The sequence below is a fragment of the Ranitomeya imitator genome, chromosome 2, assembly GCF_032444005.1.
Source record: "Ranitomeya imitator isolate aRanImi1 chromosome 2, aRanImi1.pri, whole genome shotgun sequence".
NCBI classification, from domain to species: domain Eukaryota; kingdom Metazoa; phylum Chordata; class Amphibia; order Anura; family Dendrobatidae; genus Ranitomeya; species Ranitomeya imitator.
This window is the reverse complement of record NC_091283.1, coordinates 389,978,085-389,997,774: the sequence shown is the minus strand read 5'-3', so window position 1 is coordinate 389,997,774 and position 19,690 is coordinate 389,978,085. Positions and strand designations below refer to the sequence as shown.

Here is a 19,690-nt window from a genome sequence, read left to right as displayed (position 1 = left end):
CAGAAAGGCTGCCTGCTATGTACTGGCTATTGGGCACGCTGCAGCGACGCGATAAACTACTCCCACTCAGGCAGGAACAATAATTATCAACGCCGCAGTCGCTCCAGCATCACCCAAAAGTCTGCACACGGTCGCTGCCACCAGCTTCGATTAAACGGGTCCGAAGCTAACCCAAAAACAACAGTAGCGTAATTCCCTTCAGGAGACTTAGGGTACGTTTTAGAACAGGAGAACGAACTAGTATTAAATAATATACCCCATCAAAAGTTTCAGGCAGTGTTTTATCAAAATATTTTACAAATGATGTTACAAATGAGACAATTGCAAATATGTACAAGGTAATTATAACATAACGGGATTACAGGAGAAAAGATAACACTCACATGTTCAAAGCATTGCAGGCACCCAGGCTAGTGGAGCTTCCATACGTCCCAGTTCATGGGACGTGCTCAGGGCTCTCCAGGAAAAAGACAAGAAGACTGAGCTGGGGATCTGGGCAGACAGTTATAGCTGCGGCCTGTAACATCCCAGAAAGGGGTTGGATCACCTCGTCCCTCCTACCTCTTCAGTTAACTAATTTTACCCTAACCTATATCTAATTTCTATAACTCCGCTACAAAACATGTCATAGTCATAACAAACCCGGCATTCATCTAGGATTAACGTGGGTATTCTAATGAGATCAAATATGTCCTATCTGGGATACATATTTACAGAGAAATCCCTACTTTACCAGATGGTGTTAGAAGCCCGTGTTTAGAGGGATGGGCAGATCCACCGAGGGAGATTAAGAATATATACTTTCGTGTTCTTAACGTAAACGGTTTGCGTAATATCTTATAAAAACAAAACAAAGAACTTCCATGTGTTCTAGAGACTTAGAATCCAGTTCTTGCTGGAGGAAGATTCAAACCTGGTCGTAAAAATTCCTTTAGGCAATAAAACGCTCTTCCCCCAAGTACATTGGCAAGGAAGCTCTTGGCTGAGTGAAAGGGAAGGGGGGCTTTTTAGCCCGCAGCCTGCTAACAAGAGATACTACTTATATGATATTTCATACCATATCGTGACATCATCCACCTGGCTAATCGTTACTCGAACGCATACGATCTTCGTCAGTCGTTACACTGGCTGCCTATTCATTATAGGATCCAATTCAAAGTACTTGTTCTCACCCACAAAGCTCTCCATAGTGCGGCACCCCCTTACATCTCCTCCCTCATTTCTGTATATCGGCCTAACCGACCGCTGTGTCCTGCAAACGATTTTCGATTAACCTCTGCACTAATCCGTATCTCCCACTCCCGGCTCCAAGACTGCTCCCGTGTTGCTCCAATCCTCTGAAATGCTCTACCCCAAGAAATTAGGACCAGCCACAACTTGCAGTTTTAGGAGCTCCCACAAAACACATTTGTTCTGAGCGGCCTATCACGTTCCCTATTCAAAGTCATTTTATGTGAAAGTGTGAATGTGTAGCCAATTCACTATCTCCACCTATCCCCCACACCTTGAAGATGGCTGGATCTTCACTGTAAATACCGTACATCATTGTAAATACATACCTGTACTTTGTATCTCCCCCACCTCATTGTAGATTGTAAGCTCTCACGAGCAGGGTTGTTTCATTTTGTTTTATTTTATTTTGCTTTAATCATTATATTATTGTTAACGCTGTTACTTATGACTGTTGTGTTTGAAGCTGTTAAACTGTAAAGAGCTATTGAATATGTTGGCGCTATATAAATAAAGATTATTATTATAGCCTTTCACGCTTTATGGAATGAAGTCTATATATCCAATTTTTCTGTTCTTCTTCTTCCAGACTTTGATTTTCTGTTATTGTAATATTATGCTGTTACAAAATCTATAAAACCTTGTATTTTAGAGAAGAAAAAAGAAAAGAAAGAAAATAGCTACTTTCCTGTGTGAGTCTTTAGATGTACAACAAGACTTGTTTTCCGATTAAAACATTTCCCACATTCTGAACATGAAAATGGTTTCTCTCCTGTGTGAGTTCTCTGATGAATAACAAGATCTCTCCTTTGTCTATAACATTTCTCACATTCTGTACATGAAAATGGTTTCGCCCCTGTGTGTATCATCTGATGTCTAACAAGATGTGACTTTGTTGTAAAACATTTCCTACATTCTAAACAAGAAAATGGATTCTCCCCTGTGTGAATTCTGTGATGTTTAGCAAGATCAGATTTCTTACAATAGCATTCCCCACACTCTGAACATGAAAATGGCTTTTCTCCTGTATGAATTCTCTGATGTGTTACAAGTTTATAATTATCACTATAATGTTTCCCACATTCTGAACATGAAAATGGTTTCTCCCCTGTGTGAGTTTTCAGATGCGCAACAAGTTGTGCTTTCTGAATAAAACATTTCCCACATTCTGGACATGAAAATGCTTTCTCACCTGTGTGAGTTCTCTGATGAATAACAAGATAACTACTATGTGTAAAACATTTCCCACATTCTGAACATGAATATGGCTTCTCTCCTGTGTGAATTCTCCGATGAACAACCAGATGTGATCTGTGCGCAAAACATATTCCACATTCTGAACATGAAAATGCCTTCTCACCTGTGTGAGTTCTCTGATGATTAACAAGATATATTCTTTGTGTAAAACATTTACTACATTCTGTACATGAAAATGGTTTCACCCCTGTGTGTATCATCTGATGTTTATCAAGACATGATTTTGTTGTAAAACATTTTCCACATTCTGAACAAGAAAATGGATTCTCCCCTGTGTGAATTATGTGATGTTTAGCAAGCTCAGATTTTGTACAATAGCATTCCCCACACTCTGAACATGAAAATGGCTTTTCTCCTGTATGAATTCTCTGATGTGTTACAAGTTTATAATTGTTACTATAATGTTTCCCACATTCTGAACATGAAAATGGTTTCTCCCCTGTGTGTATTATCTGATGTCTAACAAGACATGATTGTGTTGTAAAACGTTTCCCACATTCTGAACAAGAAAATGGCTTCTCTCCTGTGTGACTTCTCTGATGCGTAACAAACGTTGATCTTTCCATAAAACATTTCCCACATTCTGAACATGAAAATGGCTTTGCACCTGAGTGGATTTTCTGATGTCTAACAAGTAAGTATTTCTCACTAAAATGTTTCCCACATTCTGAACATGAAAATGGTTTATACCCTATGTGATTTTTCAGATGTGCAACAAGACATAATTTCTTTTTAAAACGTTTCCCACATTCTAAACATGAAAATGGCTTCTCACCTGAATGAATGTTCAGATGTGCTTCAAGATGTGTTTTCTGATTAAAATATTTCCCACAGTCTGAACATACAAAACATTTCTCCCCTATGTGAACCATTTCATGTTCAACAGCGCTTATGTGACTTTTGTTTTGCATATTTGTCTTTGATGATGCAGAAAAAAAAACCTGCTGAAAAGGATCAGAGGACAGATTTTTTCTGATAAGGCCTTGAGGTGTATCTGTTATAATGAAGTGTTTTTCACAAGTATTTGGTGTGACACTAAGATTATCAGCTGAAAAATTTGAAAATATTAGGCATCCCTCTGTGCTCCTGGTACAGTCATCTGCCAAGAATAAAAATATTTGTCAGCAACCTTGAATCGGAATATTACTATTTATATTATATACTTTATAGCATTTCCTTGCAAACTGCAATTTAAGTCAACATTTGTTTCTTCCACTTGAAAAAGGTGCAGGGACAGTGTTGAAACGCATTGTGAATTAAAAAATGTTTGCTCATCATCTTTTTTCTGGAGAACTGATTCACTTCAGCAGCGCTGCGCTATATATGGTATGATGGGCCCACAGCTTCCCTAAGGATAGCATGAGGTCCCCACTATTTGCTCAAAATACAATATAATGAGTCCCACAGTAGTCCTCAAACTGTATAATGGCCCCATTAGCTTCCAAACTGTATAATGCCCCCACATTTGCTTCCAAACAGTATAATGCCTGTTATGATCCGGTGACCTACTGTTATCATCCGGTGACCTTGGAGCCGCATGGAACTTTCTCTGGAGTTGGTGGAAACTATACTGACCGCAAATCCTGAACTTAACTCCGCAACTAGAAGTAGCCGTGGGGTGTGCCTAACAAATCCTAGACACTTCGACACAGCCGGAGGACTAAATACCCCTATAGATGGAAATAGGAACTCTACCTTACCTCAGAGCAGAACCCCAAAGGATAGGCAGCCCCCCACAAATATTGACTGTGAGTAGTAGAGGAAAAGACACACGGAGGCAGGAAACAGGATTTAACAAAAGAGGCCACTCTAGCTAAAATAGGAAAGGATAGGACAGGATACTAAGCGGTCAGTATTAAAACCCTTCCAAAAATATCCACAGCAGAAAATTCAAAAAACTCCATCATCTAACTAAAGATGTGGAGCGTATATCTGCAACTCCAGAGAATCCAGCAAGACTGAGAAAAAACTGACACAATCTAAGCTGGACAAGAGAAAACAAATGAATAGCACAGAATTATTAAGCACACAGCAAGTGCGCCACAGAAACAAAAACCAGACACTTATCTTTGCTGAAATGGCAGCAAGGCAGGAGGAACCAGACAAAGATCCAAAACCTCCCAGAACCATGGACAACTGGCAAGGACTAAAGAATCCTGCACACCTAAATACCCCAGTCAGAGCTGCAATCAGCAGATACACCTGACCAGGACTGCAACTGTTGTGAATTCTGTTGTCGAGCTCCCTCCTGTCGTCATGAATGGTACTTCGGTGAGTTCGGTCCGTGGGCTCCCTCTGGTGGCTGTGAGTGGAGCTGCTGCTTCTGAGGTTCCTTACACAGGTGACGTGGTTTATCCTTTGGTTGGCTTCTCTATTTAACTCCACTCAGATCGTTTCTCCATGCCAGCTGTCAATGTTTTAGCATTGGTTCAGTTCGCTCCTGGATCTGTCTGGTGTCCTGTCTTCGCCTGCAGAAGCCAAGTTCCTGATTGTTATTATTGTTCTTGTTTCTTTGTCCAGCTGGTTATCTTGATTTTGTCTTGCTAGCTGGAAGCTCTGGGATGCAGGGTGGCATCCCCGCACCATGAGTCGGTGCGGAGGACCCTTTTGCACACTCTGCGTGGTCTTTTGTAGGTTTTTGTGCTGACCGCAAAGATTCCTTTCCTATCCTCTGTCTATTTAGTAAGTCGTGCCTCCCTTTGCTGAAACCTATCTCATTTCTGCGTTTGTGACTTTCATCTTTACTCACAGTCATTACATGTGGGGGGCTGCCTATTCCTTTGGGGAATTTCTCTGAGGCAAGGTAGGCTTTATTTTCTTCTCTAGGGCTAGCTAGCTCTTAGGCTGTGACGAGGCGCATAGGGAGCGTCAGGAGCGCTCCACGGCTATTTCTAGTGTGTGCGATAGGATTAGGGCTTGCGGTCAGCAGAGCTCCCACATCCCAGAGCTCGTCCTGTATGAGTTTAACTATCAGGTCGGGTGCTCCTAACCACCAGGTCATAACAGTACAGCTGGCCAAAAGTATTAATGCATCTCAATAGAGGGATAAGAGAAGTTCTGAGACCATTTCTTTTTCTTTGCACTGTGTTTTGTCTTTCTTTTCCCCTAGACCTTTGGGTGGTTCAGGACACATGTGTAGAGATGGACATTCAAGGTCTGTCCTCTTGTGTGGATCATTTCACTGCAAGGGTACAAAACATTCAAGATTTTGTGGTTCAGAATCCGATGTTAGAGCCTAGAATTCCTACTCCTGATTTATTTTCTGGAAATAGATCTAAGTTTCTGAATTTCAAAAATAATTGTAAACTGTTTCCAGCTTTGAAACCCCGCTCCTCTGGTGACCCCGCTCAACAAGTAAAAATCATTATTTCTTTATTACGTGGTGACCCTCAAGACTGGGCATTTTCCCTTGCGCCAGGAGATCCTGCATTGCGTGATGTTGATGCGTTTTTACTGGCGCTAGGATTGCTTTATGATGAACCAAATTCCATGGATCAGGCAGAGAAAATCTTGCTGGCTTTGTGTCAGGGTCAGGATGATGCGGAGGTGTACTGTCAGAAGTTTAGAAAGTGGTCTGTGCTTACTCAGTGGAATGAATGTGCCCTGGCGGCAATTTTCAGAAAGGGTCTTTCTGAAGCCCTTAAGGATGTCATGGTGGGATTTCCCACGCCTGCTGGTCTGAATGAGTCTATGTCATTGGCCATTCAGATCGATCGGCGCTTGCGTGAGCGCAAAGCTGTGCACCATTTGGCGGTGTTCTCTGAGAATAGGCCTGAGCCTATGCAGTGTGATAGAACTTTGACCAGAGCTGAACGGCAAGAACACAGACGTCGGAATGGACTGTGTTTTTACTGTGGTGACTCCACTCATGCTATCTCCGATTGTCCTAAGCGCACTAAGCGGTTCGCTAGGTCTGCCACCATTGGTACGGTACAGTCAAAATTTCTTTTGTCCGTTACTCTGATTTGCTCTCTGTCGTCATATTTTGTTATGGCATTTGTGGATTCAGGCGCTGCCCTGAATTTGATGGACTTGGAGTTTGCCAGGCGCTGTGGTTTTTCCTTGGAGCCAGGGCAGCATCCTATTCCATTGAGAGGAATTGATGCTACGCCTTTGGCCAAGAATAAACCTCAATACTGGACGCAATTGACCATGTGCATGGCTCCTGCACATCAGGAGGATATTCGCTTTTTGGTGTTGCATAATCTGCATGATGTGGTCGTTTTGGGGTTGCCATGGCTACAGGTCCATAATCCAGTGTTGGATTGGAAATCTATGTCTGTGTCCAGCTGGGGTTGTCAAGGGGTACATGGTGATGTTCCATTGTTGTCACTTTCGCCTTCCACTCCTTCTGAAGCCCTGAGTTTTTATCAGATTACCGGGATGTATTTGAGGAGCCCAAATCCGGTGCCCTACCTCCTCATAGGGACTGCGATTGTGCTATTAATTTGATTCCCGGTAGTAAGTTTCCTAAGGGCCGACTGTTTAATCTATCTGTGCCAGAGCATGCTGCTATGCAGAGTTATATAAAGGAATCCTTGGAGAAGGGTCATATTCGCCCGTCTTCGTCACCATTGGGAGCAGGGTTCTTTTTTGTGGCCAAGAAGGATGGCTCTTTAAGACTTTGTATTGATTACCGCCTTCTTAATAAGATCACAGTCAAATTTCAGTATCCTTTGCCGCTGATGTCTGATCTGTTTGCTCGAATTAAGGGTGCTAGTTGGTTCACCAAGATAGATCTTCGAGGGGCGTATAATCTGGTGCGAATTAAACAGGGCGATGAATGGAAAACAGCATTTAATACGCCCGAGGGCCATTTTGAGTACCTGGTTATGCCATTCGGGCTTTCTAATGCTCCATCTGTGTTTCAGTCCTTTATGCATGACATCTTCCGAGAGTACCTGGATAGATTCATGATTGTATATTTGGATGACATTTTGGTCTTTTCGGATGATTGGGAGTCTCATGTGAAGCAGGTCAGAATGGTGTTCCAGGTTCTTCGTGGTAATTCCTTGTTTGTGAAGGGGTCTAAGTGTCTCTTTGGAGTTCAGAAGGTTTCATTTTTGGGTTTCATTTTTTTCCCTTCTACTATCGAGATGGACCCTGTTAAGGTCCAGGCCATTTATGATTGGACTCAGCCGACATCTGTGAAGAGCCTACAGAAGTTCCTGGGCTTTGCTAATTTTTACCATCGCTTCATCGCTAATTTTTCTAGTGTTGCTAAACCGTTGACTGATTTGACCAAGAAAGGTGCTGATGTGGTCAATTGGTCCTCTGCGGCTGTAGAGGCTTTTCAGGAGTTGAAGCGTCGTTTTTCTTCTGCCCCTGTGCTGTGCCAGCCAGATGTTTCGCTTCCGTTTCATGTCGAGGTTGATGCTTCTGAGATTGGAGCAGGGGCTGTTTTGTCGCAAAGAAGTTCTGATGGCTCGGTGATGAAACCATGTGCCTTCTTTTCTAGAAAATTCTCGCCTGCTGAGCGCAATTATGATGTTGGCAATCGAGAGTTGTTGGCCATGAAATGGGCATTCGAGGAGTGGCGACATTGGCTTTAAGGAGCTAAACATCGCGTGGTGGTCTTGACGGATCACAAGAATTTGACTTATCTTGAGTCTGCCAAACGGTTGAATCCTAGACAGGCTCGATGGTCGCTCTTTTTCTCCCGTTTTGATTTTGTGGTTTCATACCTTTCGGGATCTAAGAATGTGAAGGCTGATGCCCTGTCAAGGAGTTTTGTGCCTGACTCTCCGGGTGTTCCGGAGCCGGCGGGTATTCTTAAAGAGGGGGTAATTTTGTCTGCCATCTCCCCTGATTTGCGGCGCGTGCTGCAGAAGTTTCAGGCTGATAGACCTGACTGTTGTCCTACGGAGAAACTGTCCCTGATAGATGGACTAGTAGAGTTATCTCTGAGGTTCATTGTTCGGTGTTGGCTGGTCATCCTGGAATCTTTGGTACCAGAGATTTGGTGGCTAGATCCTTTTGGTGGCCTTCTTTGTCACGGGATGTGCGTTCTTTTGTGCAGTCCTGTGGGACTTGTGCTCGGGCTAAGCCCTGCTGTTCTCGTGCCAGTGGGTTGCTTTTGCCCTTGCCGGTCCCGAAGAGGCCCTGGACGCATATTTCCATGGATTTTATTTCTGATCTCCCTGTTTCTCAAAGGATGTCGGTCATTTGGGTGGTTTGTGATCGCTTCTCTAAGATGGTCCATTTGGTACCCTTGTCTAAATTGCCTTCCTCCTCTGATTTGGTGCCATTGTTTTTCCAGCATGTGGTTCGTTTGCATGGCATTCCGGAGAACATCGTCTCGGACAGGGGTTCCCAGTTTGTTTCAAGGTTTTGGCGGTCCTTTTGTGCTAAGATGGGCATTGATTTGTCTTTTTCTTCGGCTTTCCATCCTCAGACTAATGGCCAAACCGAACGAACTAATCAGACTTTGGAGACATATCTGAGATGCTTTGTTTCTGCTGATCAGGATGATTGGGTGTCCTTTTTGCCTTTGGCTGAGTTCGCCCTTAATAATCGGGCCAGCTCGGCTACTTTGGTTTCTCCTTTTTTCTGCAATTCTGGTTTCCATCCTCGTTTCTCTTCAGGGCAGGTTGAGCCTTCGGACTGTCCTGGTGTGGAGACTGTGGTGGACAGGTTGCAGCAGATTTGGACTCATGTGGTGGATAATTTGACATTGTCCCAGGAGAAGGCTCAACTTTTCGCTAACCGCCGGCGCTGTGTTGGTCCCCGACTTCGGGTTGGGGATTTGGTTTGGTTGTCATCTCGTCATGTTCCTATGAAGGTTTCCTCTCCTAAGTTTAAGCCTCGTTTCATTGGGCCATATAAGATTTCTGAAATTCTTAATCCTGTGTCATTTCGTTTGGACCTTCCAGCTTCTTTTGCCATTCATAATGTGTTCCATAGGTCGTTGTTGCGGAGATACGTGGCGCCTATGGTTCCCTCCGTTGATCCTCCTGCCCCGGTGTTGGTCGAGGGGGAGTTGGAGTATGTGGTGGAAAAGATCTTGGATTCTCGTGTTTCGAGACGGAAACTCCAGTACCTGGTCAAGTGGAAGGGTTATGGTCAGGAGGATAATTCCTGGGTTTTTGCCTCTGATGTTCATGCTGCCGATCTAGTTCGTGCCTTTCATTTGGTTCATCCTGATCGGCCTGGGGGCTCTGGTGAGGGTTCGGTGACCCCTCCTCAAGGGGGGGGTACTGTTGTGAATTCTGTTGTCGAGCTCCCTCCTGTGGTCATGAATGGTACTTCGGTGAGTTCGGTCCGTGGGCTCCCTCTGGTGGCTGTGAGTGGAGCTGCTGCTTCTGAGGTTCCTTACACAGGTGACGTGGTTTATCCTTTGGTTGGCTTCTCTATTTAACTCCACTCAGATCGTTTCTCCATGCCAGCTGTCAATGTTTTAGCATTGGTTCAGTTCGCTCCTGGATCTGTCTGGTGTCCTGTCTTCTCCTGCAGAAGCTAAGTTCCTGATTGTTATTATTGTTCTTGTTTCTTTGTCCAGCTGGTTATCTTGATTTTGTCTTGCTAGCTGGAAGCTCTGGGATGCAGGGTGGCATCCCCGCACCGTGAGTCGGTGCGGAGGACTCTTTTGCACACTCTGCGTGGTCTTTTGTAGGTTTTTGTGCTGACCGCAAAGATTCCTTTCCTATCCTCTGTCTATTTAGTAAGTCGTGCCTCCCTTTGCTGAAACCTATCTCATTTCTGCGTTTGTGACTTTCATCTTTACTCACAGTCATTACATGTGGGGGGCTGCCTATTCCTTTGGGGAATTTCTCTGAGGCAAGGTAGGCTTTATTTTCTTCTCTAGGGCTAGCTAGCTCTTAGGCTGTGACGAGGCGCATAGGGAGCGTCAGGAGCGCTCCACGGCTATTTCTAGTGTGTGCGATAGGATTAGGGCTTGCGGTCAGCAGAGCTCCCACATCCCAGAGCTTGTCCTGTGTGAGTTTAACTATCAGGTCGGGTGCTCCTAACCACCAGGTCATAACATGCAACTCAGGGACAACTGCATTACCACCTACAACCACTGGAGGGAACCCAAAAGCAGAATTCACAACAAATGCCCCACCCTCCGCATTAGCTTCCAAACAGCATAATGCCCTACCCTCCGTATTAGTGTACAATGGCTCCCACATTAGTCCCCAAGCTGTATAATGGCCCGTGCATTAGTCCCCAAACTGTATAATGGCCCCTGCATTAGTCCCCAAGCTGTATAATGGCTCCCGCATTAGTCCCCCAGTTATATAATGGTCCGTGCATTAGTCCCCAAACTGTATAATGGTCTGTGCATTAGTCCTCAAGGTGTATAATGGCCCGTGCATTAGTCCCCAAGGTGTATAATGGCCCGTGCATTAGTCCCCAAGGAGTATAATGGCCCGTGCATTAATCCACAAGCTGTATAATGGCCCGTGCATTAGTCCCCAAGCTGTATAATGGTCCGCGCATAAGTCCTCAAGCGGTATAATGGCTCCCGCATTAGTCTACAAGCTGTATAATGGCCCCCGCATTAGTCCCCAAGCTGTATAATGGCTCCCGCATTAGTCCCCAAGCTGTATAATGACCTGTGCATTAGTCCCCAAGCTGTATAATGGCCTGTGCATTAGTCCACAAGCTGTATAATGGCCTGTGCATTAGTCCCCAAACTGTATAATGGTCCGCGCATTAGTCCACAAGCGGTATAATGGCCTGTGCATTAGTCCACAAGCTGTATAATGGCCCGTGCATTAGTCCACAAGCTGTATAATGGCCTGTGCATTAGTCCACAAGCTGTATAATGGCATGTGTATTAGTCCCCAAACTGTATAATGGTCCGTTCATTAGTCCACAAGCTGTATAATGGTCCGCGCATTAGTCCTCAAGCTATATAATGGCTCCCGCATCAGTCATCGAGCTGTAAAATGGCTCCCACATTAGTCCACAAGTTGTATAAAGAAGGAAACCAACTTCATGTAGTAATGGAAAAACTCGGAGGAAAAAGGAGTAATTAGTAGGGTTGAGCGACTTTTACTTTTTTAGGGTCGAGTCAGGTTTTGCGAAACCCGACTATCTCTAAAGTCGAGTCGAGTGAAATCGGCCGATTATGGCGAAAAGTCGGGGATCGACCGAAACACGAAACCCAATGCAAAGTCAATGGGAATTTTTTTTTTCTCTCTCTCTCTCTCTCTCAAGACAACGATAGGCGTCCACGCCCCTAAGACCTATGTCATCACTCTGCCCACGCTCCTTCATTGGCTGAAAAAATGGCGCCAAGCGCGTCATACGAAACGCGACTTTGGCGCGAAAGTCGTGTACCGCATGACCGACCCCACACAGGGATCGGGTCGGGTTTCATGAAACCCGACTTTGCCAAAAGTCGGCGACTTTTGAAAATGAACGATCCGTTTCGCTCAACCCTAGTAATTAGGTTTAAAAATGGTATTTTATTGCAAATATATATAGTAAAATTAAGTTCAACACACATAATTATAAAGTTGCAAAAGGATGAAATGAAAGATCATTAGTCCCACTCACCCCATTAGTTGACAAAAACATGTAAGACTGGAAGGCGTGTCACTAAAGTGCTAACATAGTACTACCATGTGGTCTTTTCAAATAAAAACATACAAAATAACGCTTACCAGCAACTGACAAAAAGTCGGGTAAATGGCACGAAACTGTCCACTCTGCCATCTGGTAGCTACGCAAATGTACAGTGGGTAAGGAAAGTATTCAAACCCTTTAAATTTTTCACTGTTTCATTGCAGCCATTTAGTAAATTCAAAAAAGTTATTTTTTTTCTCATTAATGTACACTCTTCACCTCATCCTGGCTAAAAAATAGAGATGTAGCAATTTTTGCAAATTTATTAAAAAAGAAAAACTGAAATATCACATGTTCATAACTATTCAGACCCTTTGCTCAGTATTAAGTAGAAGCACCCTTTTGAGCTAGTACAACCATGAGTCTTCTTGGGAATGATGCAACAAGTTTTTCACACCTGGAATTGGGGATCCTCTGTCATTCTTCCTTTCAGATCCTCTCCAGTTCCATCAGGTTGGATGGTGAATGTTGGTGGACAGCCATTTTCAGGTCTCTCCAAAGATGCTCAATTGGGTTTAGGTCAGGGCTTGTTGTTCTGAAGCCACTTTTTGGGTATGTTAGCTGTGTACTTAGGGTCATTGTCTTGTTGGAAGGTGAACCTTCGGCCAAGTCTGAGGTCCAGAGCACTCTGGAAGAGGTTTTCATCCAGGATATCTCTGTACTTGGCCACATTCATGTTTCCTTCAATGGCAACAAGTCATCCTGTCCCTGCAGCTGAAAATCACCCCCATAGCATGATGCTGCCATCACCATGTTTCACTCTTTGGATTGTATTGGGTAGGTGATGAGCAGTGCCTGGTTTTCTCCATACATACCGCTTAATTATCACCAAAAAGGTCTATCTTCTTCTCATCAGACCAGAGAATCTTATTTCTCAGTCTGGGAGTCCTTCATGTGTATTTTAGCAAACTCTGGTGGAGGGCTGCAGTGATAGCTGACTTCGTGGAACTTTCTCCCATCTCCCAACTGTATCTGTGGAGCTCAGCCACAGTGATCTTGGGGGTTATTCTTTACCTCTCTCACCAAGGCTCTTCTCCCATGATTGCTCAGTTTGGCTGTACGGCCAGGTCTTGGAAGACTTCTGGTGCTCCCAAACTTCTTTCACTTAAGGATTATGGAGGCCACTGTGCTCTTAGGAACCTAGAGTACTGCAGAAATTCTTTTGTAACCTTGGTCAGATCTGTGTCTTGCCACAATTCTGTCTCTGAGCTCCTTGGCCAGTTCCTTTTTCCTCATGATTCTCATTTTGTCGGACATGCACTGTGAGCTGTGGTCTTATATAGACAGGTGTGTGCCTTTCCAAATCAAGTCCTACCAGTTTAATTAAACACAGCTGGACTCCAATGAAGGAGTAGAATCATCTCAAGGAGGATCACAAGGAAATGGACAGCATTTGACTTAAACTTAAATATGAGTCTCTGAGCAAAGGGTCTGAATACTTATGACCACGTGATTTCGATTTTTTTAAAATAAATTAGCAAAAATTTCTACATTTGTTTTTTTTTCAGTCAAGATGGGGTGCAGAGTGTACATTAATGAGGAAAAAAATGAACTTTTTTGAATTTAGCACTACTCACCTGTACAGTTGTCTGTAGGAATCTCCTCTTTACACCGCTCATCACCCCTCACATATGTCTCTGTAGTATTAATATGGGAAAGATCTTTACCCTGGAACAAATATTATAAAAGTTACTGCCAAATTAAGATGTTTGAGAAGATCCAGACAACATCTAATGTCTATGATCAGCTTTATCCTGCCATCTCCACCAGATATAAAACATACACTGAATGGCCACATTACTAGAGACACCCATCAAGTAGCACGTAGTAGCCATTCTACTTTGTCCCAGAGATGCTTTATAGGATTAGAGTCTGAGAGTAAGTAGCTTGGCAGGGGAGAGTTACAGAGGGTCAGCCCTGCAGCTGGGCAGAGTTACAGGAGGTTAGTCCTGCAGCTGGGCAGGAGAGAGTTACAGAGGGTAAAGCCCTGCAGCTGGGCAGGAGAGAGTTACGGAGGGTCAGTCCTGCAGCTGGTCAGGGGAGAGTTACAGAGGGTCAGCCCTGCAGCCAGGCAGGGGAGAGTTACAGAGGGTCAGCCCTGCAGCCAGGCAGGGGAAAGTTACAGAAGGTCAGCCCTGCAGCTGGGCAGGAGAGTTACGGGGGTCAGCCCTGCAGCTGGTCAGGGGAGAGTTAGAGGGTCAGTCTTGCAGCTGGGCAGGAGAGAGTTACAGAGTGTCAGTCCTGCAGCTGGGCAGGAGAGAGTTACAGAGGGTCAGCCCTGCAGCTGGTCAGGGGAGAGTTACAGAGGGTCAGCCCTGCATCCGGGCAGGAGAGAGATACAGAGGGTCAGCCCTGCAGCAGGGAAGGGGAGAGTTACAGAGGGTCAGTCCTGCAGCTGGTCAGGAGAGAGTTACAGAAGGTAAATCCCTGCAGCTGGGCAGGAGAGAGATACAGAGGGTCAGCCCTGCAGCAGGAAAGGGGAGAGTTACAGAGGGTCAGTCCTGCAGCTGGGCAGAGTTACAGGAGGTTAGCCCTGCAGCTGGGCAGGAGAGAGTTACAGAGGGTAAAGCCCTGCAGCTGGGCAGGAGAGAGTTACGGAGGGTCAGTCCTGCAGCTGGTCAGGGGAGAGTTACAGAGGGTCAGCCCTGCAGCCAGGCAGGGGAGAGTAACAGACGGTCAGCCCTGCAGCCAGGCAGGGGAAAGTTACAGAAGGTCAGCCCTGCAGCTGGGCAGGAGAGTTACGGGGGTCAGCCCTGCAGCTGGTCAGGGGAGAGTTAGAGGGTCAGTCTTGCAGCTGGGCAGGAGAGAGTTACAGAGTGTCAGTCCTGCAGCTGGGCAGGAGAGAGTTACAGAGGGTCAGCCCTGCAGCTTGTCAGGGGAGAGTTACAGAGGGTCAGCCCTGCATCCGGGCAGGAGAGAGTTACAGAGGGTAAAGCCCTGCAGCTAGGCAGGAGAGAGTTACAGAGTGTCAGTCCTGCAGCTGGGCAGGAGAGAGTTACGGAGGGTCAGTCCTGCAGCTGGTCAGGGAAGAGTTACAGAGGGTCAACCCTGCAGCTGGGCAAGGGAGAGTTACAGAGGGTCAGCCCTGCAGCTGGGCAAGGGAGAGTTACAGAGGGTCAGTCCTGCAGCTGGGCAGGGGAGAGTTACAGAGGGTCAGCCCTGCAGTCGGGCAGGAGAGAGTTATAGAGGGTCAGCCCTGCAGTTGGGCAGGAGAGAGTTACAGAGTGTCAGTCCTGCAGCTGGGCAGGAGAGTTACAGAGGGTAAAGCCCTGCAGCTGGGCAGGAGAGTTACAGAGGGTCAGCCCTGCAGCTGGGCAGGGGAGAATTACAGAGGGTCAGCCCTGCAGTTGGGCAGGAGAGAGTTACAGAGGGTCAGTCCTGCAGCTGGGGGGGAGAGTTACAGAGGGTAAAGCCCTGCAGCTGGCAGGAGAGTTACAGAGGGTAAGCCCTGCATTTTGAAATACAGTTAGAAATCAATATGTGCATGTGAACGTCATGTATTGTGTTCTGACCATAAGTAGCGCTGGCTTCTCCCCTCTTGTGCTTTGAATCATGATTATTATCCATAATTTGACGAGACTCACCTATCCACGTTTACAGTTGAAAATAAAAAAAACAGTATCATTTCACATTTTTACAGATACAATGCATATTTTTAACATAGAAAACTGGAAATGGTAAAACGTGTAAATGATTAATATCTGCTGCTAAAAGTATCAGATTGCACATGGATGACAAGTAAGAAAAAAATATTTAACTTTTCTGGATATACCACTGAGCTATTTTTTATATGGACCTGATCTGGAGTTTATAAAAATCTAGATAGCCAATCCTGGATATGGATTGTAAAGATAAAGTAGTCTGCATGAAAAAGAATTTCCTTTTGCCATCAGGAAAGATGGAGGGCCAGTGAAAACTACGGGATGTAACTGCTAGAAACGCTATAAGTTATGTGCCTCTGCTGGAAACAGAAAATGGTATGGGTCACTGTCCTTCTACCATAGAGAAAACAGCTGCCATGAAGGAAAAAACTTGATCGGTCACAATACTTACACAAGTCCTAGTGTTCTAACAGCTATCCACAGATATCAGTGCGAAGAGACATCCTCCACACCATTACTCCACCTCTACCAGTAAGAACTGTGGACCCCTGACAGAAAAGGTCAATGAATTAATGCTGCCTGTGCCAAATTCTGACCTTCCCATCAATCAAGATTCATCTGAACAGACAATGATTTCCATTGCTCAGTAACATCACACTGGATATTTCTCATTCTCAGTATACTCTTCCCCAATTTTTACCTACTGGTCCTGGCTAATCTAGCACCAATGACAGTGTTCAAAGTCATTTAGATTGCTCAATCTTGCCATTCTGAAATCTGATCACTCCGATTTATGCTGCACTCCGGGATCATGTGTTTAATAGAGTCAGATGGGAGTGTGGAAGGGACTAAAGGCTACTTCACACTAAGCAAGGTCGCTAGCGACATCGCTGCTGAGTCACAAGTTTTGTGACGCAACAGCGACCTCAGTAGCGATCTCGCTATGTTTGACACGTAGCAGCGACCACTCCCCTGCTGTGAGATCACTGGACGTGTCGGAATGGCCTGGACCTTTTTTTGATCGTTGAGGTCCCGCTGGGTAGCACACATCGCTGTGTTTGACACCTTACCAACGACCTCGTTGACGACTCAGACACCGACACATAGGCGTGCATTTGCGTTGCCTTTTCCCCACCCCTCCACTCTGATTGGTGGTCGCTACTGCATTCTGATTGGCGGTCATGCCTTCAACAGAAGGCGACATAGTAGCGCTTCCATCCTTTGTTCCTGACCGCGTGGTGGTTTGCAGATCGTTGTAGAGTTCTCCGGCCTGCGACTCCTCTTCGATTTATCTATTCTTCAACGGTTCTTCTGACACCTATATTTTGTGCACGGTAGGTATCGTTTGGGGTCTCAAATGCGTTTTCATTTTTCCTTAAGCTGCAAACCACCACGTGGTCAGGAACAAAGGACGGAAGGGCTATTGTGTCGCCTCATAAGGCAAGGCCGCCACCAATCAGAACGCAGTAGCGACCATCAATCGGAACTGAATGGGCGCGGAAAAGGCAACGCAAATGCACGCCTGTGTGACTACAACGTCACACAGGACGTCCCTCATCGAGGTCGGAATCGTCATAATAGCTGCCATGTGACAGGGTCACAACGACCAACGACATCGTTGTACAGGTCGCTACATCGCTGCTGCGTCGTTGGGAAGATCTCACTGTTTGACATCTCACCAGCGACCACATAGCGACGCAGCAACGATCCCTGACAAGTCGTATCGTTGTCGGGATCGCTTTAGCGTCGCTAAGTGTGACGGGGCCCTAACTCTTCCCTCATACTGAATGGCCAATGTAGTAGAGAGCTGTATAACTAAGACGGTGCTCACATTGCAATGCTCAAATTGCCAGCGGCTCTCCCTACCCGATTGTGCCAGTTGCATAGAAATACAGTCATGGCCGAACAGGTTGGCACCCTTGAAATTGTTCCAGACAATTAAATTTTTCCCCCACAAAATTATTGCAATTACACCTGTTTCGTTATGCACATGTTTCCATAGTGTATATTGGAGCAACACACAAATACAGAGGACAAAAGGAAAACTGGACATAATTTCGCACAAAGTGCCAAACATGGGCTGGACAATTGTTGGCACCCTCAACTTAATATTTGTTTGGAATAAATTATTATTATTATTTATTATTATAGTGCCATTTATTCCATGACGATTTACATGTGAGGAGGGGTATACATAAAAACAAGTACAATAATCTTGCACAATACAAGTTACAACTGGTACAGGAGGAGAGAGGACCCTGCCCGCGAGGGCTCACAATCTACAAGGGATGGGTGAGGATACAGTAGATGAGGGAAGAGCTGGTCATGCAGTGGTTTGGTCGATCGGTGGTTACTGCAGGTTGTAGGCTTGCCGGAAGAGGTAGGTCTTCAGGTTCTTTTTGAAGGTTTCGATGGTAGGTGAGAGTCTGATATGTTGTGGTAGAGAGTTCCAGAGTAGGGGTGATGCGCGAGAGAAATCTTGAATGCGATTGTGGGAAGAGGAGATAAGAGGTGAGTAGAGAAGGAGATCTTGTGAGGATCGGAGGTTGTGTGCAGGAAAGTACCAGCAGATGAGGTCACAGATGTATGGAGCAGACAGGTTCTGGATGGCTTTGTGTGTCATGGTTAGGTTTTTGTACTGGAGTCTCTGGGTAATGGGGAGCCAGTGAAGGGATTGACAGAGGGGAGAGGCCGGGGAATAGCGGGGGGACAGGTGGATTAGTCGAGCAGCTGAGTTTAGAATCGATTGGAGGGGTGCGAGAGTGTTAGAGGGGAGGCCACAGATCAGGAGGTTACAGTAGTCGAGGCGGGAGATGATGAGGGCATGGACTAGGGTTTTTGCAGATTCTTGGTTTAGGAATGTACGGATCCGTGAAATATTTTTGAGTTGAAGGCGGCAGGAAGTGGAAAGGGTTTGGATATGCGGTTTGAAGGAGAGATCAGTGTCAAGGACTACCCGGAGACAGCGAGCATGTGGGACTGGGGAGAGTGGGCAGCTGTTTACTGTAATGGATAGGTCCGTTGGGGGGTCACGTGAGATGGGGGTAAGATGATGAATTCTCTTTTGTCCATGATAAGTTTTAGAAATCTAGCGGAGAAGAAGGATGAAATAGCGGATAGACATTGAGGGATTCTGGTTAGTATGGTGGTGATATCTGTTCCAGATATGTAGATCTGTGTATCATCAGCATAGAGATGATACTCAAAACCGTGAGATTCTATGAGCTGTCCCAGGCCAAAAGTGTAAATGGAGAAGAATAGGGGCCCTAGAACTGAACCTTGCGGGACTCCGACAGATAGGTGGCGAGGTGAGGAGGTGGTGTGGGAGAAGCTGAATGTCCGGTCAGTTAGGTATGACGAGATCCAGGATAGGGCCAAGTCTGTGATGCCAAGGGATGAGAGGGTCCGCAGCAACAGGGAATGGTTCACTGTGTCAAAGGCAGAGGACAGGTCCAGGAGGAGGAGGATAGTGTCGCTTGCTCTTGGCGGTTAATATGTCATTGGTGACTTAAGCTAGGGCAGTTTCAGTGGAGTGGTCTTACCGGAAGCCTGATTGTAAGCAGTCGAAGACGGAGCAGGAAGAGAGATGGGAGGACAGTTCAAGATGGACAATAATAATAATCTTTATTTTTATATAGCGCTAACATATTCCGCAGCGCTTTACAGTTTGCACACATTATCATCGCTGTCCCCAATGGGGCTCACAATCTAAATTCCCTATCAGTATGTCTTTGGAATGTGGGAGGAAACTGGAGAACCCGGAGGAAACCCACGCAAACACGGAGAGAAATACAAACTTTTTGCAGATGTTGTCCAGGGTGGGGCTTGAACCCAGGACTCCAGCGCTGTAAGGCTGCTGTGCTATCCACTGAGCCACCGTGCTGCCCTATGGACGTGTTCCAGTAGTTTTGAGGCATAGGGGAGTAGTGATATAGGGCGATAGCAAGATACAGAGGATGGGTCAAGAGAGGGCTTTTTGAGGATAGGTGTGATTGAGGCATTTTAAAGCTTGAGGGGAAAACACCAGT

The 19,690-nt window shown here is 45.6% G+C and overlaps 1 protein-coding gene across 2 annotated transcripts in view; it reads right to left on the bottom strand.

Annotated features, from left to right (window-relative positions):
- Positions 1-262: 262 nt before the first annotated feature.
- The window catches only part of LOC138666987 (zinc finger protein 665-like), a 119,301-nt gene continuing 99,873 nt past the window's right edge, over positions 263-19,690 (bottom strand). For both annotated transcript variants that reach the window (XM_069755194.1, XM_069755195.1), the window contains 2 exons: positions 13,638-13,728; positions 263-3,586 (listed from right to left, as the gene is read on the bottom strand). In XM_069755194.1, the coding sequence (XP_069611295.1) occupies positions 1,911-3,586; positions 13,638-13,728 (1,767 nt within the window). In that variant the 3' untranslated portion in view covers positions 263-1,910. The remainder of the gene's footprint in view (positions 3,587-13,637; positions 13,729-19,690) is intronic.